Here is a 26,068-nt window from a genome sequence, read left to right as displayed (position 1 = left end):
TTCCACTTCCTGCATGTCACCCTGAGCGCTCGTTTCCCTCACCTGTCCCTGATTGGCAGCCTGGCACACCTGGTTGCAGATGCCAATCAGGCTGCTATTTCTGCCTGCCACGCCCTCCAGTCAGGGCTCGGTGATTCCTAGTTCCTGTTTTCCCTGCATGTGCACTTCCCAGTGGCACGAGTATCTTTTGACGTTAAAGTCACGTTTTCCTGCGCTACGTCTGCCTTCTCTGCATCTCGGGGTTCAAGCACCTGACAATTATACTTTTAAAGAAGCAGAAATGATCAGATTTTATTTACATCCAAGCTCTTCACCATGTCGCAGCAATTACTAATATGTGTTCACTTCCTGTTTTGTCCAAGTTTACATTTTCTTAAATTTGTTTGCTTCCTGTACTTACTCTGCATTTAAATAACCAAATCAATCAATCAATTAGGTTAACATGAAGAGATAATTAAATAATTGTAATCGTCCAGAACCTTCCAAATACAAAAATACTAATTTATTGGGTTTGAAAGGGTTAAGAATATTACTACAACATTATTGCTTGCTTCCTAGTTTCCATAACCTTCTTCATCCATCATGAATTTCTTTCTTTCTGATGAAATAACTTCTCATTGGCTGCCAGTTGTTGTGTTCTGGAAGTTTTTATTATAGCTGTTTTTCAATCATTTTAAACGTTATTACTAACACTAACCGTCCAGAGTTTTAATACCGTTTGTAGTTACATCCCTAAAGGAATCTTACCGAGTGTAACGGGTGGCAGCCAGTGCAGCTGTGCAAGAGTACTTTGTAACTCCCTGATGCCTTAAGAGTCACACTGGACAACGGGCTTATAGCTCGTTGGCTAGCAGTCTTCTCTCAATCCGTGGACCCTGGTTCTAAGGGGGCGGTGCAGGCGGGTTACAACAGGTCGTCCTGTAACCGTAGAGTTCAGCCTCAGCGTTATCCACACTTCACTGGCACAAATATCCACTTAAGACCTGGATCCGGTCTCCAGGTATAAAGGCTGCACACGGCTCCTCAAGAGAGTTGGTTGAATGCAGAACATTTCGCGTCAAAGCTCTTTCTTTTCCTTCTTCAATGGTCTTCCACAAACAGTCACCAGCTGGAAAGTGTTAGGACATGTGGGTAAGTTGTACACACGAGGGTAAACCACCACAAGGTCTTGCCACATTTGCACCACTGAGAATATGATCCGCTGTGCATATTAGTCACTCGGTTTTTCTTTGTGTCGTTGAATCCCAGCAGAACCAAAGGACTATGTCTGCCTGAATAGGGAACTGCTGTTGCTCCCCCTCTGCGTTCTTGGCCCCAGACCCTTCTCTTTCACGGTCATTTCAACTGCTCCTCATGCAGTTTTTCAAAAGCCAGAGTGGGAGCTGGATCCCCACGACCACACGTAGGTTGTGACTGCCTCGCCTGGGGTGCTAAGGTGGTATTGTCCTACCGTCAGATGCACGGAAGCCAAACATCACTGCAGCGCATGTTCCGATCTGATAATATTATTGTTTCCACATGAGCTTCTGGTGCTCAACATCAACATAGTCCCCTTCCGTCTTTGGTTCTAGTTTTGCTAAGAACTTGCATGAGCCCTCACTCGCCATTGGCAACCTCTGCTTCAGCAACATCAGCTGTGGCAGAGGTTTCCTGTAAAGACCCCTGGGCTCGCTGCTGTTCGGGGGTGTTGTGGTTGGAATTGATCTGCGTGGAAAAACGTTCAGACAATACGGACTGTGAGGAAAAACAAGCGAGGTCCGCTTTCACTCTTCTTTCAGTCGTGGCGTACCCAAAAATTGAATTTCCACATGAGTGACGGTGAGCAAGCGAGTTCTAACCATGTGAATTACGAGATTATGGACTATCTAGAGGTTTGAAGCACTTATTTCTTAGTGTTGTTTAAAGCTAGCTTAGCTGTTAGCATGCCTGCCTTGGTGTGATACTGGCACTTGACAATGAAACTCAAGATACTAAGAAATGCAGGTTATTTTCCGTAACGGAGGTGATGAATATCTCCAGACTGTGAATGTAAATACTTAATTAGCAGCTAGCCGCTGCTAGCTCTATCTTATTACTATGTAGTATTCTCCTACTCTACCCTCACTCAGGAAAAGTAGGAATGTAACAATATTCGAGGTGTAATGATTCGTTTTCCATTCGATTCAGAGTTTGTGGCTGCCGGATTCAGGGACACTTATATTTATTTTAGAATGATGTGATGTGAATTAGAAGATTATCCACGATATTGGAATTGTTGCCTGCGCCAACAGGTTGTGTAATCGCTGGGAATTCAGTTGGTTAGTTTGCAACTTAACTCAGAAGCAGGGCCGGCCCGTGGCATAGGCCGTATAGGCAAATGCTAAGGGCGCCGTCCATCAGGGGGCGCCACGCCAGTGCCACAAATGTTGGAGAAAAAAAAAAAAGAAAAAAAAAAGTTGGTACTATTAATTCTAAATACAAAAATAATCCCACGTTAATTAAAATGCAAAGTAAAGCCTATTTAATAGAAATATTATTTGTTACAACATTACGCCCCCCCCCCCGCACGGTGCGCCCCCTCCCTTCCCGTATCATGACTTTTTTTGGACGTCACCCCATCAAAAAATCAACACAAGATGTCAAAACGGCCAAAACTGTCAGGTGCCCAGGGAAGAGAAAAGAAGAGGAGGAGAAACGAGAAAAAGACAGAGGTAGCAGGTATGTAACGTTAGCCTACATGAAAGTATTTGTCTGTTACAGAATGTGATAGTAACCTGGCTTTTTAGCATTAAGCTAATGTTACATAATTCGGCAATTGCTACTCGATAAATAGCTAGTTCTGTTTTAACGTTGGGTTAATATTAATATTGTGGAGGGGGCTAAATTGTTATGGAAAATAATAATGTAACGTTAGGTAATTACAGTACTCCCACCTTACATTCCTCAGGGACATTTGTATTAGATCTTTTAAGCAGGTGTTTTTGTTTACATTGTTATTGCCTTCTAGTTAGCTAATGTTTGACCTGCAGGTAATAGTCACTTTTCCACCCCTTTATATATTAAGTATAGTTGTAAGCCTAGTTGTTAAAGTGCACATCATTAATGTTAATAAAGCAATATCACATGAGAGGGAATGCTGTTTTTTAATTTGAGCACTGCTGTGATTCGGTTAAAGATAATCATAACATAACATTCTCATATAATATGTTAATTTGCTTTTTTTAAGTAAAAAAAAAAGGTCAAAGACAAAGCTATTCGGTTTCTTGTGAGTATATACACTTCACTGCCGATGTGGGGGGGCGCCACCTAAAATCTTGCCTAGGGCGCCAGATTGGTTAGGGCCAGGCCTGCTCAGAAGGTTATTGAAAATGTGCTATGGCCTAAAGTCTATACTTCACTTTCTTTCATAACGATATATAGTATGTCTTGATACATTATTTGGCAGATATATGATCATAAAAACCTTTTAAAATGGGTTACAAAGGCTGCTAATTTATGCAGCAACATATTGGATCCAGTGGTCTGCTGGCCTAACATAAATCATGATCATTAATTAATAAAAGTTGATTTTATTTTTCATTGACTTTCCATAAATATATAAAAGTATTCACCATATTCTCTTAATGTCATATTAGGCTCCAGTGTTGCTTTTTTAAGTTAGAGCTTTGATCCAATCAAAATGCAGCTAGCTAGTTGCCAGCGCTGTCTGAATTCTGCCGGAGGCTTTCTGAACCAACATGGCAGCTGTGCAGTTTAACGGACGGCGGACATTCAGTCAACAGACAGTTGCGATACCCGATCAGATTACAAGTTGTTGACAGTAGCCTTACGTTGAACGTGACTGTGATTGGACACTCACTTGTCACTCCCGAGTATCCAATCACAAGTTGGGATTTACCAAAGCAGAAAGGGGTACCGGAACCATACCCGGCCAGCGGAGAAATCAGCGGCACTCATTTTTTATAATCAACAAAGAAGCAGAGCTATGCGTTGATTAGGTGGCAGATATATATTTGCAAGGTCAATTTCAAGAAAGGATATTTAAATAGAAACTACATCTTGTGAGACGAGGTCGGCCGACCCAGAAACTAGTTAAGCTAGTTAAGGTTGGCCTGCCACTTCTACTCGAATCAACCAACTATGAGCAGTACCAATGGCTTTACAAATTGTGAGTTCAAATATATTTGTTCACACTCAATATGTTTTTTACAATTATTTTAGTTTTGATAGTACCACGTCCCATGCAGGTTTATTGATTTTTAAATGTGCCAAAAAATATCCCATTTGGTACACCATTTGGTACACTAGTGACACATGCTCAGTTGTACGCAGGCGTGTTTCTGTATAGTATATTTCAAGCCGTGGTCATGTGACGACACAAATGATGGTATTTCGAGAGGTAATTATTGAAGTCGGACTAAGAAAGACCTCACTGAAGGCCTAGGTGGGAAATGCACGGCCCGCCTCTGATTGGATGATTTCCAATCGTAGTATTTGTTCAAAACTATTATTCATCTGTTTGTTCGTTTACTGTTCAAATCGAGTTATGTTTTGTCCATTGGTGCATCATGGGAGACGCCGGAGGTTGTTGTGATTTCAAGGATGCGGTTGAACGAGGTTGGAGCGTGTGGTAAACGGGGGCAACGGGCAAGTGCACTGACCAGAACAGGCTAGGACAAAAAAACGAAACAAAATGCAAAACACTTACGGGAAATCCATATTCTTTAGCATCACAAAATATTTTTTCATATTATGTTTATAAAGTCAGTAAATATGTCCCTGGACACATGAGGACTTTGAATATGACCAATGTATGATCCTGCAACTACTTGGAATCGGATCGATACCTAAATGTGTGGTATCATCCAAAACTAATGGAAAGTATCAAAGAAGATTAAGTTATTATTAGAGCAATTAATTAATCCCATATGTCTTATTGTGCCTTGGTCTGGGGACAGGCCACCAAATGTGTAGTGAAGCCTCTGTTGGACTCTATGGACTGGACTCTCACACTATTAACTAGATCCATTGTGGACTGGACCCTCACACTATTAACTAGATCCACTATGGACTGGACTCTCACACTATTATGTTAGATCCACTATGGACTGGACTCTCACACTATTAACTAGATCCATTGTGGACTGGACTCTCACACTATTAACTAGATCCACTATGGACTGGACTCTCACACTATTATGTTAGATCCACTATGGACTGGACTCTCACACTATTAACTAGATCCATTATGGACTGGACTCTCACACTATTAACTAGATCCACTATGGACTGGACTCTCACACTATTATGTTAGATCCATTATGGACTGGACTCTCACACTATTATGTTAGATCCACAATGGACTGGACTCTCACACTATTATGTTAGATCCACTATGGACTGGACTCTCACACTATTATGTTAGATCCACTATGGACTGGACTCTCACACTATTATGTTAGATCCACTATGGACTGGACTCTCACACTATTAACTATCTAGGTGACTAGAAGTAAACAAATAAACATCAACATGTAGAGCAAAGAACCATCATGACATGTTACGTAGACCACCAGGACGTGTTTACATGGAGGAAATAATCCTAATATGATCCTTTTAATGCACTTTTTTAATGAAAATGGACCTGACTAGACATCGGCAAGGCGTCTGGTCGTTGAATAAATAAAAGAAGAAGAGATTGCTTCATTCCTGCGGCTAATTACAAGGTTCTAATTATGTGTAGGAGGGAATTGCCTTGGCGTGTTCCTTAAAGGGACATTAGGTTGAAGCTGGGTGCCAAACGGGTCTGATCTTATAGCCCAAGGAGAAAGGAGTGGACTGGAATTTCAGTTTTTGCAGTGCACAAAAACAAGACTAAACTAATCTAATATGGTTTTTATAACCAGAAATGTTGTATTTTCCCACCCAACAATCCACCAATTTGCTCCTTAGTTCAAGTGTTAGTTAGCATGCGGAGGTGTTTGCATCCTCCATGCAAGTGCACGCTGTATGCATGCAGTTTGCACGGTGCAGCACGTAGAAATGAATCAAGGAGTGTTAGTTAACAACACTCCGCACCCAGAGATGCTTGAAACATGGGCTTAATTAGCGTCTGCTGGCAAGGCTCATTTGGAAGAGCAAAAGGGTCTTTTACTGGAAATCAGAGGCGCTAATAAGTTGCCTGCCCATTCTAGGTCATCAGCGTTAGTTCTCCTCAGTTTGCATCTTCAACTCGCCTCTTTGCTTTTATCCACTGCTGTTTGGTATCATTATCTGCATTAGGGAGGGGAATCATCAAACAAACGTATAAAGTGGCTCGGTAATGAAATTGCCACGGGCCTACAAGAAATGCAGATCAATTATTTAAACTGCTTTGGTGAGCGCGCTTTAAGGAGAGGGGATCTCTCGGAATTTTAAATACAACTTTTCTGGGGGTGTTTTTTGTTTGTTTTGGCGATTATTTTCATACGAGTCGGCACGAGGTGAGGCTGGAAAAAAAGCCTCAATTCGTAGGGGTGTAACGGTACGTGTATTTGTATTGAACCCTTTCGGTACGGGGGTTTCGGTTCGGTTCGGAGGTGTACCGAACGAGTTTCCACACGAACATATGAAGTAGCCGCCTCCGCTTCCTTCTGCCTGTCTCTGTCAGTCCTCTACACAGCACCCAGCATTGTCCCACCCACTCAACCATCTGATTGGTTACACACAGAGTGGTAATAGCCAATCAGCAGTGCGTATTCAGAGCGCTTGTAGTCAATGCTTAGCGTTTAGCAGGTAATCATCAGGCTGCGGACTCTCCCCATATGATAACAAACACCTCCCAGTCAACTACTAGTAACATCACTATGAGCCCGTTGACCTTCTAGAAATATAAAAGGCAGCTCAGCTCGCTCGCAGTCCTGGCTTGAGGTGAAGGCTAATTCGCTTTTAGCGTAACGTTAGCTCATTTTGCGGTGTGTGTGTGTGTGTGTGTTACGGACAGCAAAGCCCTGTTTGTCTGTTATTTCACTTGACCTTTTTCTGTGTTGAAGCAGCAAAAAAGGACATTATGTTAAATGAAGAGTTTCTGTCTCTGATAGTTGATATAATAATGTAAGTGCATCATGAAGCCTACATGAACTCCATGGTGTTCAGGGATGAATAGTCTCTCCTATTGCTATTGTACCATTTTTCCAGCTATAGTTACATGAATCATTAGTAATGCAGCAGCCTAGTTTTGAATGGCAGGGTCCCTGCTAGCACATGTTGATAAAAATATAACATTTACATCATAAAAACGCTGTAATAAATTAAGCATGATGAGTTGACTTGAAACTGTTTAATGTTGCACTTTTTGTATGTAGAAGAAAACTTTTATTTCATCGAAGCAACAACTTGAGGCAGTTTAATGTTGATTAACGTGGGCAGAATTATTATAGTGTTCCCAATGTTAAAAGGATGAAGCCATTGTTTACAAATTTGGTAAATAAATAACCAAAAAATGTATATTTTATTGTTTTTTTACTGTACTGAAAATGAACCGAGACATTTAAACCAAAGTACGTACCGAACCGACATTTTTGTGTACCGTTACACCCCTATCAATTTGTTATTTCCACTTGAAATGTCACTTTTGAAGGCGAGCGAGAGGAATAAAAGCCAGACAAGGTCAGATAAGAAGTTCTTATTATTCCAATAAAAAATACATTCATACAGAAATATAACAATTTTGCAAAACAATTCCAAATAAAAATTTCATAAAGCATAAACATAATTTTACAAAAGTTGTGTTTTTTTTCCTTTTATTTTCATACAAAGATGGGGTGGAGACCAAAGCGGTGTGTGTGTGTGTGTGTGTGTGTGTGTGTGGGAGACAGAAGAGTTGGAATAGTGGCATGAAAGATGGCGGCGAGTGGAAAAGATGCGAGCAAACTGCTTTCTCAAGGCTCAATTACCACTTGAACGGAACCGTGCCTCCAAGTCTTTCCTTTCCACCCTCCCGGTCTCGTGGAGACGTCCCCACACTGGCGGCTAAACGCCACGCTCCCCAGACGGGTCAATACCAACACGCAACCTCCGCAGTCAGCAGTCTGGGGAACGCCAACACAAGCCTTCAGCCATTCATTACCGCCAGGCGCTAGCCTGTTAGCGACAATCCATCTTTAGCCCCTCGCAGCTAAAGAGGACGACCACCCCCCTCCCCCCCAAAAAATGTACCTTTTAAGCTGTGTTTGATGGACATCAGTACATACTACACAGTAGTTAGCATCTTTAATAACAAAAACAATAAGTGCTCGAAACATACAACATTTCATCTATGTACACAATTGGAGCTGAAACAAAACAACTCCTTTAAATGTTCTTGTAATCAGACATTATTTCCGGTATATTAAATATAATTTTTACCTGACATAGGGTCACATGACCACTTTGATGTGTTGCCTATCAGCTGTTCTTATAGGCGTGGCCAACCAGGCACACCTGTCAAGTCTACCTGATGGTTAACGGAGGAGGGATTGATGGTTTCTTTGTTCCGCTTCCTTAGTTCAAAGGCCTCCTTAATGTGTTACTTTCTGTGCCGATGATTTTGCCGTTGTCTCGGTCCATGACGTGGTTGTAGGCTTCTTGTAATGAATTAAGTACCAATGATTATCACACACACACACTAGGAATGGTGAAATGTTCACCATTTTGGTGATTTAACCCCCAATTCCAAGCCTTGATGCTGAGTGCCAAGCTGGGAGGTAATGGCTCCCATTTTTATAGTCTTTGGTATGACTCGGCCGGGGTTGGAACTCACGACCTAGCCATCTCAGGGCGGACACTCTAACCACTAGGCCACTGAGTAGGTTAACCTACTAGGTAAACCTTCCAGTTGTCTCTTTCTTACATTCTTTCTGATGTCCTCCCTGTTTCTCCCATGTAGGATTTCTTGCATGATTCACACGGGATTCCGTAAATGACATTGAATGTCTTGTCTTGTTCTATTTTGTCTTCTGGGTGTACAAATAACCGTCTTGTTTTGGTGTGAGGTTTAACTCTTGTGTTTTTTTATGACCCGCTGTATTGGTTCAGTTAATGGAGGCGGAGAGTCCCAGGTACGCTCCCTCATCCCCATTGATGCTTTCCTTGGGCCGCTTCCTTAGTTCAAACACCTCCTTAATCCATCGTTTGAATGTGTTACTTTCTGTGCCGGTGATTTTTGCCGTTGTCCGGGTCCATGATAAGGGGGGGAGGGGGGGGTTACCCACATATGCGGTCCTCTCCAAGGTTTCTCATAGTCATTCACATTGACGTCCCACTGGGGTAAGTTTTCCTTGCCCGTATGTGGGCTCTGTACCGAGGATGTCGTTGTGGCTTGTGCAGCCCTTTGAGACACTTGTGATTTAGGGCTATATAAATAAACATTGATTGATTGATTATTTATTTTTGCAATGATCTGATATGGCTGATTTTAAGATTTCCTGGTGGGTTTTTTGTTTTAGGCTTCTTGTAAACCTTCCAGTTGTCTCTTTCTCGCATTTCGTAAATGACGTTGCATTTCTTGTCTTGTTCTATTTTGTCTTTTGGATGTACAAGTACCGTAATTTCCGGACTATAAGCCGCTACTTTTTCCCCTCGTTCTGGTCCCTGCGGCTTATACAAGGGTGCGGCTTATATACGGCCTGTTCTTCTCCGACACGACGAAGACGATTTGGGTGGTTTTAGTACGCAGGAGGAAGACGATGACACAATGATTAAAGACTGACTTTTCATATACCGGTAGGCTGGTTATTTTGATAACGTACAGGCGAGCACTTTGTATTACTTTGCAGCGTTGTATTATTTGTACTCTGCACGAATGCTGTTCGCCATGTCAAAGATGTGAAAGTTTGATTGAATGATTGAAAGATTTATTGTTAATAAATGGGACGCTTTGCGTTCCCAAACAGTCATCTCTGTCCCGACAATCCCCTCCGTGGTAGCAGGAACCCCTATATACTACGCTAATTACACATCAAAACCCTGCGGCTTATAGTCGGGTGCGGCTTATATATGGAGCAATCTGTATTTTCCCCTAAATTTAGCTGGTGCGGCTTATAGTCAGGTGCGGCTTATAGTCCGGAAATTACGGTAACTGTCTTGTTTTTGTGTGAGGTTTAACTCTTGTGTTTATTTCATGACCCGCTGTATTGGTTCAGTTACTCCGCTAATGTATGCTAAGGTTATGACCTCTTTTGTTCTTTATTTCAGGTTTGTCTTTGTTCTCTTTTCCTTGTTGTTCCCCTTTTTTCATGGCCCAGGTGAGTGCATGTCTTCTGTTCTGAGGTTGGCCTGTTCATAGAGAAGAAGACTCTAATATACCCAAGATATTGTCTGATTCCAAGAACATTTGAAAGAGTATCTGAATAAGAAGACTTAATGAACCTTTTAGAGCAACAAAAGGTGTGTAATTGAGCCTTGATCCAGCGTGTGGAGATCGCCCAAACGACCGAGGGGAGCGACCCGCCGCCCTTTGCATAAGGCACCATTCAGGTCAACAGTGCATTATTAGATAGACACAAAGTAGAAAAAATGGCCACCCCAAGGCATAAGACGGATGAGGAAGAGCAAGCAGTGGTGAAATGAGCACAGGAATGCGGAGGAATCGGTTCCAAAAACCCCCCCCAAAGAAAATCGAGGCTTTATGTACAACATTGTAACATCTTTTAGCTGCACTTCTCTTCAAAGTATCTGCAGTCCTGATTATAGTGGAAAGTGGAAACGTAGAACCCCTAGGACCATGCAACACCTGTCTATGATACTGACGTTATAGTCCAGTCCGCCTCCCGAGCACGCCTGGACTACAAAAGGACGCTTTGGAGCTGGTACAAAAAATAAGAACACATTGCACATTTAGTAGCTGCACCAAAACAAAAAGTAACTCCTCTCATACAGTGACTGTGGGGGGGGGGGGGGGGGGGGGTTGATGTGATTTTCTTTGCTCTCAAACATTGGGGAGGGGGGTGGGGGGGTCCTCCACCCTAGAGTCCGGGTGCCAGACAAACTGGCACTGGGGAGACATGGCAGGAACACCTCCCCGAGAAAAGCCCACTCAGTCCACGGTGCCCGCCCCCCCTCGGGACATCCCGCTATCCCTCCTCTTTCCTTCCAGAGTGTTCTTTCGGGAAGGAGGCGGGGCTTGACATTCACAGTGCGTTGGCGCTCACCTCAGATAAGTTTTTGCCAAGTACCAGTGTATCTGCTGTCCCACAACATCATGCACCACGCTCACAAAACCACTCAGTCCTTCTTCTTCTTCTTCTTTTGTTCCACCTCAAAAAACCGCTGGCTCCCTCTCCTTGATGACTTTGTCCACCTTCAGGGCGCCCCTCCCCTCCCCTCCAGAGAGGTCCTGGCTTCCAGTACGGTGCAAAACAGCATGCTTTGGCTGAAACGCACTCTGCTCTCTGGGACAAGGTCAACCACCAGACCAAGGTCGGAGCAGCCCTTTTTTTTTGTCCCCCCCTTCCCCAACCCCCCTTTTACAAAAAACAACAACCGAAAAAGAAAAAAACTTTTGCCTTCCGCTGCGTTGCCCTGGTTTTGGTGCTCAGATGTGCCTCTTCATGTGAAGAGCCAGATGGTCGGACCTGGAGAAACATCTGGGGAGGGAAAGTCAGACGTGAGTGGAGGAGACCACAACTTAACCCTTTCATGCACACACATTTAAAAGGGCTAGCTTCCTTTTTTTTATTTAACATTTATTTAGGATTTTCTATTTTTACAATGCATATATAACAGTATATATATTGAAATGTTGGTAATGCAAATGCCCACAAAACACCACAAAAACAGGGGGAAGGAGACAACAACAAGACACATTTCAATAAGACTAATCTTATTTAATTAGTGGAGGGGAAAAAATATATATATACACTAGCGTTCAAAAGTTTGGGGTCACATGGAAATGTCCTTATTTTTGAAGGAAAAGCACTGTACTTCTCAATGAAGATAACTTTAAACTAGTCTTAACTTGAAAGAAATACACTCTATACATTGCTAATGTGCTAAATGACTATTCTAGCTGCAAATGTCTGCTTTTTGGTGCAATATCTACACAGGTGTATAGAGGCCCATTTCCAGCAACTATCACTCCAGTGTTCTAATTAGAGATGTCCGATAATATCGGTCTGCCGATATTATCAGCCGATAAATACGTTAAAATGTAATATCGGAAATTATCGGTATCGTTTTTTTTATTATCAGTATCTTTTTTTAAAAAAAAATTAAATCCACATAAAAAACACAAGATACACTTACAATTAATGCACCAACCCAAAAAACCTCCCTCCCCCATTTACACTCATTCACACAAAAGGGTTGTTTCTTTCTGTTATTAATATTCTGGTTCCTACATTATATATCAATATATATCAATACAGTCTGCAAGGAATACAGTCCGTAAGCACACATGATTGTGCGTGCTGCTGCTCCACTAATAGTACTAACCTTTAACAGTTAATTTTACAAATTGTCATTAATTACTAGTTTCTATGTAACTGTTTTTATATTGTTTTACCTTATTTTTTATTCAAGAAAATGTTTTTAATTTATTTATCTTATTTTATCTGATTCATTTTTTTAAAAAGTACCTTATCTTCACCATACCTGGTTGTCCAAATTAGGCATAATAATGTGTTAATTCCACGACTGTATGTATCGGTTGATATCGGTATCGGTAATTAAAGAGTTGGACAATATCAGCATATCGGATATCGGCAAAAAGCCATTATCGGACATCCCTAGTTCTAATGGTACAATGTGTTTGCTCATTGGCTCAGAAGGCTAATTGATGATTAGAAAACCCTTGTGCAATCATGTTCACACCTCTGAAAACACTTTAGCTCGTTACAGAAGCTACAAAACTGACCTTCCTTTGAGCAGATTGAGTTTCTGGAGCATCACATTTGTGGGGTCAATTAAACGCTCAAAATGGCCAGAAAAAAAGAGAACTTTCATCTGAAACTCCACAGTCTATTCTTGTTCTTAGAAATGAAGGCTATTCCACTAAATTGTTTGGGTGACCCCAAACTTTTGAACGGTAGTGTATATATACACATATATATATATATATACATATATATATATATATATATATATATATATATATATATATATATATATATATATATATATATATATATATATATATATATATATATATATATATATATATATACACACACTAGGGCTGCAACAACTAATCGATTAAATCGATTAAAATCGATCATAAAAATAGTTGCCGATTAATTTAGTCATCGATTCGTTGGATCTATGCTATGCGCATGAACAGAGGCTTTTTAAAAATATATATATATTTTTTTTTTTACAAAAATAAACCTTTATTTATAAACTGCAACATGTACAAACAGCTGAGAAACAATAATCAAAATAAGTATGGTGCCAGTATGCTGTTTTTTTTCCAATAAAATACTGGAAATGATAGAAATGTAGTCTGTCTCTTTTATCCGATTATTAATCGATTAATCGAAGTAATAATCGACAGATTAATCGATTATCAAATTAATCGTTAGTTGCAGCCCTAATACACACACGCATACATACATGAGCTTCAAGTGGTTTTCACTTCACAGGTGTGCTTGAAGCTCATGGAGAGAATGCCAAGAGTGTGCAAAGCAGTAGGCTATTTTTGAAGAAAATAGAATATAAAACATGTTTTCAGTTATGTCACCCTTTTTTTTTTGTTAAGTACATAACTCCACATGTGTTCATTCATAGTTTTGATGTGACAATCTACAATGTAAATAGTCATGAACATAAAGATTGAATGAGGAGAAGGTGTGTCCAAACTTTTGGCCTCTACTGTACATATACAGTATGTAAATATGTCGGGTTTAGGTAGCCACAAGCTAACTGCGATGTGTTCATACGATGCAATAAGAATAAGATGAATAATGAAACATGCAGAAAGGTCAGCATCACAAGCACAGACTCATTATGTTCTGATGATTAAAATGAGAGCTAAAAAGCCAAGTAACGACTTTGAAAATAACATTAAAAAATGAGAAATGTGTAAGTATTACATTGCAATGACATCACAATAACAACATGTCAGGATGCTCACATTATGACCTTGATTAAATGACCTTTTATTATTTGGAACATGCATACAACATGATGCATCACACATGCATGCACACAACATGATGCATCGCACATGCATGCATACAACATGATGCATCACACACGCATGCATACAACATGATGCATCACACACGCATGCACACAACATGATGCATCACACACGCATGCACACAACATGATGCGTCGCACACGCATGCACACAACATGATGCGTCGCACACGCATGCACACAACATGATGCGTCGCACACGCATGCACACAACATGATGGGTCGCACACGCATGCACACAACATGATGCGTCGCACACGCATGCACACAACATGATGCGTCGCGCACGCATGCACACAACATGATGCGTCGCGCACGCATGCACACAACATGATGCGTCGCGCATGCATGCATACAACATGATGCGTCGCGCATGCATGCATACAACATGATGCGTCGCGCATGCATGCATACAACATGATGCGTCGCGCATGCATGCATACAACATGATGCGTCGCGCATGCATGCATACAACATGATGCGTCGCGCATGCATGCATACAACATGATGCGTCGCACATGCATGCATACAACATGATGCGTCGCACATGCATGCATACAACATGATGCGTCGCACATGGATGCATACAACATGATGCGTCGCACATGCATGCATACAACATGATGCGTCGCACATGCATGCATACAACATGATGCGTCGCACATGCATGCATACAACATGATGCGTCGCACATGCATGCATACAACATGATGCGTCGCACATGCATGCATACAACATGATACATCACACATGCACGCATACAACATGATACATCACACATGCATGCATACAACATGATACATCACACATGCATGCATACAACATGATACATCACACACGCATGCATACAACATGATACATCACACATGCATGCATACAACATGATGCATCACACATGCATGCATACAACATGATGCATCACACATGCATGCATACAACATGATACATCACACACGCATGCATACAACATGATACATCACACATGCATGCATACAACATGATGCATCACACATGCATGCATACAACATGATACATCACACACGCATGCATACAACATGATACATCGCACATGCATGCATACAACATGATACATCACAATTTCCAGTTTCTCTATTCAACATGTTGGAAAAGGAGTAGGAGGAAGCAGAGCTTATTTCATCCTACCCTTTTTCCTATAGTAAACACTTTTGTTCACTTCCTGTTCTCAATGTATTCACAATATACTCCCCAAGTGATAACATTAAACTAGGGCTGCAACAACTAATCGATTAAATCGATTAAAAAAATAGTTGCCGATTAATTTAGTCATTGATTCGTTGGATCTATGCTATGCGCATGCGCAGAGGCTTTTAAAAAAAATAAAAAATAAATAAATAAATAAATAAATAAACCTTTATTTATAAACTGCAACATGTACAAACAGCTGAGGAACAATAATCAAAATAAGTATGGTGCCAGTATGCTGTTTTTTTTTCAATAAAATACTGGAAAGGATAGAAATGTAGTTAGTCTCTTTTATCCGATTATTAATCGATTAATCGAAGTAATAATTGACAGATTAATCGATTATCAAATGAATCGTTAGTTGCAGCCCTACATTAAACATAAGTAATAATTAGCGAAGTAAGTTATATTTCATATGGTGAGATAAATAACATTATCAATAAATTCAGAATGTCTATCTTCTTCTTTGTACTTTATATATTAGTACATTGTTTGATCTATTTCCTTAATCTATTCCATAATTTAATTCCACATGCTGATATACTAAAAGTCTTAAGTGTTGTACGCGCGTACAAATGTTTTAAATTATTTAGTGGGGGCGGAGCTAATCCGTGTAAACGTTTATATATCAGACAGGCGTTTTTAAACGTCAATCAAATGTTTGTTAGCATGTAGAAATGTCCTGTGGATGTTTAAGTCCTTTAACGATTCAAACATATATTTTCCAAATAAGGATGTTACTGCAATACATTTATTTAGCAGTATTGGCATACATTAAAATATATGAACACATTGATTAAAAGATATTAAAAACAGTTTTTGAAGCTGAACATTTTTTGTATTTTATTTTTTAACTTCAAATATTTGCATGTACCATTAAATATTGCGAAAAATAAAATTAAAGAACAAAGCTCAAAAGAGAAAACTACAGCAAAACATTGAAATGTTAACTCTGCAACGATTACATCAATTTAATTGATAATGTAAATTACATTCTGTTGCTTCAGTTAAACATTTAATGAGGGTAACTAATAAAAATGTATCAAATCCAGACCACATGGAGTGCCCGGAACTTTAAATACGCCGACATAGTTTCCACATGGCCGTTGCAATAGAGCGTACATGAGAGCGGTGGTGTGGCGGCGAACAATGGAGAGTTTTTATTTGTATCAATGAAAAAAGTGCAATTTCAATGTTTGATTGGCAAATAAATAATGAGTATTATGGCAAGCAGAAAAGTTGATTATTTCAACCATTTCCACTAAAAGACACACCGAAGACATGAAGTGTGTTTTATCAGAATACTCCATTAATCGAACAAACGAGTGAAGTGAATATTTATATTGCACGTTTTCTGGAGTGTGAACCCCATTATCGACACTACATTTAGCAAAGTGGGTGCAGTGTCTTGCCCAAGGACTCAACGGCAGAAGCTGGACCGGAACCAGGAACCCTTTAAGTTTCTGGACGGCCGCTCTGCCATCTGAGCCACGCCGCTCCAACTAATCGATAGACCCCTCAGAGACTAAAAGAAAAGATAGCTGCAGCCCTAAAACACAAAACATCCAAACACACCAGGGGCCGTACTTATCAAGCTTCTTAGAGTGCCATTTTACACTTAAGTCCTGAGAATTTGCGAAATTTAGTCCTACTCTCAAACTTAAGAATAAAAGCTTTTTATCAACGTTCTTAAGTCTAAGAATCACTCCTACTCTCCACGATATTTAAGAGACCTTCAGAGGTGTCTTAAGTGGTTAGGAGTTGCCAGCAGGGGATGGCACTGAGGCGAGAGAGACGTGCGCCAACGTTCAGGGAACGGAACAATGTTTTGTTTTTTTTTGATGACGAGCAGCTGATCAAACGGTATCGTTTAGACAGAGCGGATATTATTTTTGTCACAGATTTAATACTTTTCGATTCCTTGTTGATTTCTGCATGTGTCTGCAGTGGGCTAGTATATATAGAGCCACCCACACCAGTTTCAAATTAGTTGCCTAATTAATGAATTGTAAAGAAAATGTTATGACAGTAGCGTATGTGTGTGGCCGTGAGGTGAGTGACGTCAGTGAGTGTGTGGGCGAGAGAAGAGAGGGAGCGGTAGCGTGAGTGCCGGCGGGGACTAGTTTGTTTTGTATTATTTTGTAGTTTATTGTCAAAATATACACTCCCATTGTCCACTTCAATATTTCCAAGATATTTCTTTATTCTTAGACAAGGGATTCCCTTCCGTGATTGGTCATTTCTATGGACACAGAAATGACGTCACCTAAAATTCCGTTTACGGCACATAGTAATGTCATAATTCAGCTCTGAGTGTGACACTTAAGATTCAGTCCTACACTTCGCTGAAAGTGTGAGTAAGACGCTTGATAACTAACTTTTAAGTGCAGCTTTCAGCGAAGAATTTATTTACTCTTAAGTCAACTCTTAGCAGACTTCTTAGGAGTAATTCTAAGAAGCTTGATAAGTACGGCCCCTGGTGTGTATTCTTGTCGTCTTCTTGGATCTGGTTTAGTTGACCTCCTAAGAACTGGTGCATGTGTTGACATGTGGTTTGTCCAGGTTTTATCTTAACTTGGAAATGACTTTCTGATCAGCGGATACGCTGAAGAGTTCAAATCGCCACCTGTTCACGTGTAAGGCCCCAAAAGTGGGAGAACGGCATCAAGTGGCATCTTGCGGCTTTGACCTGGCAGAAAGAGGCTCATCCAGTGTGCGGGCTTACCTGTCGCAGTGACTGCATTTGAATGGCTTGGCCCCGGTGTGCTTCCTGAAGTGTCTGGTCAACTCGTCGCTCCGTGCAAAACGCCACTCGCAGCCTTCCCATGAACACCTGTACGGTTTCTCACCTGCAAAGGCCACAGGCAGACATTTAACAAAGGCCGTGTTCTATGAACGTGTGTCACATCTTTTCACCATCGGCCCCGGACACAAATTCCACCGAACCTGTCGGGTGACCCGCCGCCTTCTTTCAGTTTGCGACATGCTCGGAATGCCTCCGGCGATGATGTGCATAGTCACCCGTGTCAGTTCACGTCTCTAAATGTAAACCTCTGAAAAGTGAGCGATCAAACGCGGCGGGAGCCCACAATAACACACCCGCCCCACTCTAGCCCATTCAGCCGCTCCCGTGGTGAAACTCAATCTCCCATGTGCAGCCCCTCCCCCCCTTCTAGTCCCTCACTGGGCCAGTCAGCCACATTCCACACAGATGAGGTCATGGTTTAGGTATTCGGCCGTGTCATGACATTCCTCAGAGAAGAAGCCTCACCTGTATGAGTGCGCTGGTGTGCTTTTAGGTGGGAGCTCTTGGTGTAGACCTTGCGACAGCCGTTGAACTGACACCGGTGTATTCTCCTCCTGCCGTCTGGAGAAACGTCCCCGCAAGGCATTCCCGTCTTTTCCGAACTCTTCGACACGCCGTTGCCGCCGCCGCCGCTCCTGATTTTGGCCGGCAAGTGCAAGTCGCCGTGCGAGCCCACCCAGCCGCTCACCACGCCGCCAGACTCCGAGGTGGCCTCCGGCGAGGACGGCGGGGTGCTGATGACGGACGGGCTGAAAGGTCCAGAGCCTACCAAGGCCGAGCCGAGGGGGTTGGAGGTAAAGCTGTGCGTGGGCGAGAGCTCCTCGGAACTGTCCGACGCTTCGCTGCTGGCGTCCGAGTTCACGCTGTTGGCGTCGAAAATGGGGCTGTCGTGATTGTCCTCCTCGTGGGCCGCTGGGGGCAGCTTGGGGTCGGCGTTCTCCCCGCAGGCCAAGATCAACTTGCTCCAGAGGTCCTCCTGGCTGTCGAACTTCAGGTCGGAGGTGGAGACGTAGGGCTCGCTCTGCAGGTAGCGCTCGAACTCCAAGCAGGTCTGGATAAAAGACAAGCAGGAAGCGCGGTGAGGAAACAGGAATTATGACACCGGCCCCGCAGAGTGGCGCAGAGGGGGGGGGGGGGGGGGGGCACGGCGTCCTCTTCAATCATGCATGTGCTGAAACGCTCCATGCGGCGCGGCCAAACGAGCTTAAGTTTAGACGCTCGCCAAACAACCACGTCATCCCCCCCGACTGTGATGCAACCACTATTTCAAATACGTATATATGTTGTGTCAGCGGCCGGCGAGCGTACTGCACGCTCTCTCCCTCGCGCTCGTCTGCGTTTGGCGCCGAGGCAAAAGACAAACCGAATCAATCATTGCCGTGTTTACGCCAGCTCGCTTTATTGTCATCCCAGCCAGCCCCGTGACTCACCGAGCGCGTTTAGAGACCTTTTAAGGAAGCCACTCAACTTCCTCCCCTCCGACTCCAGCTATTGAGCCACTTCTCCTCCTGCAATACCTCTGACATGCAATCACATCCTTCCTCGCCGCGTCAAACACTCCCCCCCCCCCCCCCCTCAACCCGCGAAAGCTACTCTACACACGCTCCCACTTACGCTAGGCCGCTGTTTTTCAACCCTTTTCTGACCCCAGGCACATTTTTTTTCCATTGAAAAACTGCAGAGGCACACCAACAGCAGAAAACATTAAAATATGAAACTGATATTGCCGATATTGACAGTAAAGAGTAGTTATTGCAATTGTTAGATATGAATTCAAACCATAACCAAGCATGCATCACTATAGCTCGTCTCAAAGTACTGTCACTTATTTGGAGTTTTTTGGCGTTTTCCTGTGAGTAGTGTTTTAGTTCTTGTCTTGCGCTCCTATTTTGTTGTTTACTGTCATGTACAGTCTGCTGCTCCACATGCTGTAAGTCTTTGCTGTCGTCCAGCATTCTATTTTTGTTTACTTTGCAGCCATTCCAGTTTTAGTTTCGTTTTTGCATAGCCATCCCTAAGCTTCAATGCCCTTTGTTTATTTTTGGTTGAACCTTTTTACCTGCACGCTGCCTCCCGCATATTGTGATCACGACAAACCGTGTTCCCGACATCTACAAAGCAATTAGCTACCTGCTGCCACCTACTGATATGGAAGAGTATCGCACGGTTACTCTGCCGAGCTCTTGACAGCACAGACAATAACTGGTTTGCAAAAAGTATTTTTAACCCAATTAGGTGCAATGACACAATTTCCCACGGCACACCAAACAATATCTCACGGTACACCAGTGTGCCGCGGCACAGTGGTTAAAAAACACTGCCCAAGGGCAGTGTTTTTCAACCAGTGCCGTTGGATATTGTCTGGTGTGCCGTGGGAAAGTATGCAACTTCACCTAATTGGTCCAAAAAATATTTATTTTTTCAAATAAATAATTATTATCTGCAGATAATGTGCCTTTACTTAGCGTCTGTGCTGTGTAGAGCTCCGCAGGGTAACCGCGTAATACTCCATGTCAGTAGGTGGCAGCAGGTAGTTAATTGCTTTGCAAAAGTCGGAATGTGCCAGGTGAGACGAGGATGGTTTGTCGTGATCCCGGTATGCAGAGCACAGCGGGAGGCAGCGTGCAGGTAAAAAGGGATGTAATGCTTAAACCAGGGGTGTCAAACTCAAATACAGACTGGGCCAAAATTTAAAACTGAACAAAGCTGCGGGTCAAGGTTGAACAAATTAACCTTTTAATAGGGATCCAAACAAGTTTTGCATTACATATTGAACAAGCAAGGCTTATATAACTTTATAGTGACATGCAAAATCGAGTTTCAAATAATACTAATAATAATAAAAAAATATCATTGGCATATCAAATAAAATTTTAATAAAAATTGAATGCCTCTTTTCTATTTGCAGCCTTCTGAGGTAAATATCAAAATAAACTTTTTCCACAGGCTAATAATACATTTGAAAATAAAAATAACAATAATAAATGAATCAAACATTCAAGTCTTGAAGTAGCAAGAGAAAGTGCATTAATAAAACGTTAATTATTGCTCAGTTTGCTACACTGATTTGCTTTAACACTGAATATGGAGCAAGCAACACTTATATAACTTAACAGTGCAAAATCAACTTTCAAAAAGTTGAGGTGGGGTGGCGGGGTTTGGTGGTAGCGGGGGTGTATATTGAAGAGTTTGTGCTGCAAGGGGTTCTGGGTATTTGTTCTGTTGTGTTTATGTTGTGTTACGGTGCGAAATGTGTTTGTCATTCTTGTTTGGTGTAGGTCGACAGTGTGGCGCATATTTGTAACAGTGTCAAAGTTGTTTATACGGCCTCCCTCAGTGTGACCTGTATGGCTGTTGACCAAGTATGCATGTAAAAGCCGCGTAGAATTATGTGATTGGGCCGGCACGCTGTTTGTATGGAGGAAAAGCGGACGTGGCGACAAGATTGTGGAGGACGCTAAAGGCAGTGACTTAAAGGCACGCCCCCAATATTGTTGTCCGGGTGGAAATCGGGAGAATGGTTGCCCCTGGTAGATTTTCGGGAGGGGCACTGAAATTCGGGAGTCTCCTGGGAAAATCATGAGGGTTGGCAAGTATGACTGTATTAGCGGCATCGCCGCTGTATAATACCGGCGGGCCAGCTCTAATGTTAATTTGATATTGCCTCAAGGGCCAAATGAAATTACACGGCGGGCCATATTTGGCCCACGGGCCAGAGTTTGACACCCATGGCTTGAACCAAAAATGAACAAAAAGGAAAAGTAAAAGGCAATGAAGCATAGGGATGGCTATGCAAAACAAAAGTAAAACTGAACAGGCTGCAAAGTAAACCGAAACAGAACGCTGGATGACAGCAAAAACTTACGGCGCCCACAAAGTACACCCGTACATGACATGACAATCAACAATGTCCACACAGTGAGAAGGATAGCAACAACTTAAATAGCCTTGCTTGCTAACACACAGCAGGTGCGGGGAATGGCGCTCAAAAGGAAGACATGAACGTGCTACAGGAAAAACACCAACAAAACAGGAAGGGCCGTCAAAATAACAGCGCCAGACAAAACTAAAGCACTACACATGAAAACCCCAACAAACTCAACATAAGGTACGACGACCTGGTGGAGTTTCATTTTTTAACATTTTCTGCTGGCGGCGGTTTTTAAGGGAAAAAGGTTGAACCACACCGCTCTGGGGGCCATTAACGTTGATTCCTTAGATGCTGCCATGACGAGGCTCATGCAGAATAAATAATACAACATCTTGAGTCCTTGCATTCCAATGGAATTAAGATTTGACGGTCCAAACGTGTGTGCTGTTGTGGTTCTAGCGGCGCGGAACTGCACTGCAACTGCAGTGTGCACCAGACTGCCATCGCAATAACACACATTTAACGCAGGCGGCGTCACTGACAGCCAATTCACTGACAGGCACGTTTTTTTTGTGTCCCGGGTCTTATTATTAGCTCAATAACGTGGCCGATGTGGAGGAACATCGACACGCGGTGTTACTATTCATTAAAAAGTGAGCAACAGCGCGCTTCAGTGTCCTACACGACGTGCTGGGGGTTTTCTACAGAAGCTCTACGAGCCACTCAACTTCCTCCCCTCCAACTATTGAGCTGCTTCTGCAATACCGACGACATGCAATCACATCCTTCCTCGCCGTGTCAAATACCCCCCCCCGTCAACCTGTGAAAGCTACTTTTTTATGCATGCAATATCAATGGGGTATGTAGCTATTGAACCATACCCTTATGGGTACCGTCTGATGGCTACTGCACTGTATGTGCACTTTGATCAAAACTGCTGCACTTTATATACTTCTGCACTTTTATGGAAGCTGCTAAAATACTGTAACTTGATTTGTAATTCACATGCCCTCCATGTATTGTACTTTAAATTGCTTATCATTATGTCATTTTAATATTGCTGTGCATTTTAAATCCTGTGTAATTTTATTGCGGATTTAAGATGCACCATAAAAGGACTAGAGATGGAAATGAGCATGGTGCAGCCATCTTTTTAATGTAACTGCACGTTGTCCTTTTAAATAAACAAATACAAACAAACTCTACACATGCTTTCACTGACTCTGGGGGCCATTAACGTTGAAAGGCAGGGGCCATTCCTTAGATGCTGCCAAGACAAGGTTCATGCAGAAATAATAACACAACATGCTTGAGTCCATGCATTCCAATGGAGTTGTGATTTGATGGTCCAAATGTGTGTGCTGTTGTGGTTCTAGCGGCGCAGAACTGCACTGCAACTGCAGTGTGCACCAGACTGCCATCGCAATAACACACATTTAACGCAGGCGGCGTCAATGACAGCCAATTCGCTTACATGCCCGTTTTTTTGGTCCTGGGTCTTATTATTAGCCCAATAACGTGGCCGATGTGGAGGAACATTGACTCGCAGTGTTTGTATTCTTTTAAAAGTGAGCAACAGCGCGTTTCAGTGCCCCTACGCGACGTGCTGGGGGTTTTCTACAAAAGCGCTACGGGATTCTGAACGGAGTGGCAGCTGTCAGACGCCATCGGAAGCCGGGCGGAAACCGAGCACGCGTGAGCCCGTTTTTTTTAGTGACGTCATATTCACCTGCTGCCAGTACTCCTCCAGTGACGGTAAGGCGGAGAAATAGCCCGTGTCGTGAACTATCTGAAGTTCCTGGAAGATGCTGCACATGGGTAGAACATCCATTTTGTTCCAGCTGCTCGGTGAAAATCTGCGAAAAAGGAGAAGGGAAAAAAAAATGGGGCCCCAAAGAGAACCGCGTGGAGTGGAAGAGCGTCTCCCTCCCGCCTGCTGCGTTTTTCAAGCAAGCCTCCTTCCGTCCCGTCCCCCCGCCGTCTTCGCTGTGTTCCGGCGTTCAGTTGAAGGTATTTGCGCACACGGCATCGGACTGGCTGGGCAACAACTGCGCTCTGCGAACTTCCCTATTCAAACCTCCAAGCCCGACCCCCTCCTTCCTCACGGCGCCGTGACGCGCGCCGCCTCTCAGCCAATCAGCGGCGAGCTGCTTCCTGCATCGCAAATGAGATCACCGGCGTCCAATGGCGGCCAGGCTCCGCCTTCACGGCGCCCGGCCTCCCCGCCGATTGGCCCGTTCGACCCACAGAGCTCGGTCGCTGATTGGCTGGTTATTTTTAGGCCCGTATATAAGCAGGGCGCGCATATGGCGGCCCGCTCCAGTCTGCCGTGTTGCAAGCAGCCACTTCCACCACAGGCAGCGCATCTGAGCCCCAAACTGCATCATCTTCTCCCTCCACTCGGTTTCTGTGCTCTTCAAGTAGCACTTGTGACACCATGAGCTCACCGAGCTGTGGTGGGGAGGTATGTGTTGACATCGCTCTAAAAAAAAACTTTGAATGTGCTCAGTCTTGTTATGTAAGACTTTGTTGGCCTAAGTCAGGGGTGTCAAACTCATTTTCATGGAGACAAATATACTACCAAGTAGACTGGTAATTTACTTCTATTATCAACAATACAGTTGTATTTTATTTATTTTATTTATGTATATATATATATATATATATATATATATAACCAAGTAGACTGGTAAGATCACTGCATGTTAACTTTATTTATTTTATTTGTATTTTTTTATTTTATTTATTTATTTATTTATTTATTTTTGTCCTGTCCAGCTTCTCAGGCAAATCATATACCGTATTTTAACCAGTTATTATTGTCTGTGCTGTCAAGAGCTAACCGTGTAATACTCTTCAAATAATAATACAGAAATGACAATGAGCATTATTACACTACAAATGGATCAATACAAATACCAATAGAAATAGCGCTACTGATAATGAAAAATACCAATAATTTACTTCTATTATCAACAATACAGTTGTATTTTATTTATTTTATATATATATATATATATATATATATATATATATATATATATATATATATATATATATATATATATATATAACCAAGTAGACTGGTAAGATCACTGCACGTTAACTTTATTTATTTTATTTATTTTATTTATTTTATTTATTTTATTTATTTTATTTATTTTATTTGTATTATTTTATTTATTTATTTATTTATTTTTGTCCTGTCCAGCTTCTCAGGCAAATATTTATTTTTATTTTTTTCTTCTTTTCCTAATAAAGTTGTTTTAACCCCCCCCCCCCCTCTGTATCAACAATACAGTTGTATTTTATTTATTTTATTTATGTATATATATATATATATATATATATATATATATATATATATATATATATATATATATATATATATATAACCAAGTAGACTGGTAAGATCACTGCACGTTAACTTTATTTATTTTATTTATTTTATTTATTTTATTTTATTTTATTTATTTATTTATTTTTGTCCTGTCCAGCTTCTCAGGCAAATCATATACTCTTCTATTAAAAACAAAATTAAAAACAATATTATGCTACACCAATGACTGAATAAAAACAAAGAATAAATGAACAGAAAACCAATACAGAAACAATATAAAAAATAAATATGATTAAAAACGATTTTAAAGGGTAAAACCTACAAATATGATAGTAAAAGTGCTAGCAAAGAAGCAGTTAGCGAAATAAATAATAATACAGAAATGACAATGAGCATTATTACACTACAAATGGATCAATACAAATACCAATAGATTGTAATTATGTATTATTATTATAATAGCTTGTAATGTATTATCAACAATACAGTTGTATTTTATTTATATATATATATATATATAAATATATATATATATATATATATATATTTATTTATTTATTTTTTATTTAAATTATTTTTTATTTTATTTTATTTTTTGTCCTGTCCAGCTTCTCAGGCTAATCATATTTTTGATGTAGAGGGTAGGTGCCCATATCGGCTGTTCATATTTACTTTACAAAAGAGAAGTGCATGA

At 41.6% G+C, this 26,068-nt stretch overlaps 1 protein-coding gene across 1 annotated transcript; it reads right to left on the bottom strand.

Moving 5' to 3' along the window:
* Nucleotides 1-7,627: 7,627 nt before the first annotated feature.
* LOC133629696 (Krueppel-like factor 6) lies at nt 7,628-24,123 on the bottom strand. Its single transcript, XM_062020599.1, has 4 exons — nt 23,764-24,123; nt 18,629-19,214; nt 18,083-18,206; nt 7,628-11,582 (listed from the first exon to the last, which is right to left on the bottom strand). Exons 1-4 carry the CDS (start codon nt 23,863-23,865, stop codon nt 11,531-11,533), a joined length of 864 nt encoding a protein of 287 aa, XP_061876583.1. The 5' UTR covers nt 23,866-24,123; the 3' UTR covers nt 7,628-11,530.
* Between the last annotated feature and the right edge of the window lie 1,945 nt (nt 24,124-26,068).

Source organism: Entelurus aequoreus, linkage group LG15 (assembly GCF_033978785.1).
Source record: "Entelurus aequoreus isolate RoL-2023_Sb linkage group LG15, RoL_Eaeq_v1.1, whole genome shotgun sequence".
NCBI lineage: Eukaryota > Metazoa > Chordata > Actinopteri > Syngnathiformes > Syngnathidae > Entelurus > Entelurus aequoreus.
Note: the sequence above shows the minus strand (reverse complement) of the source record. Positions and strands in the feature narration are given on the sequence as shown.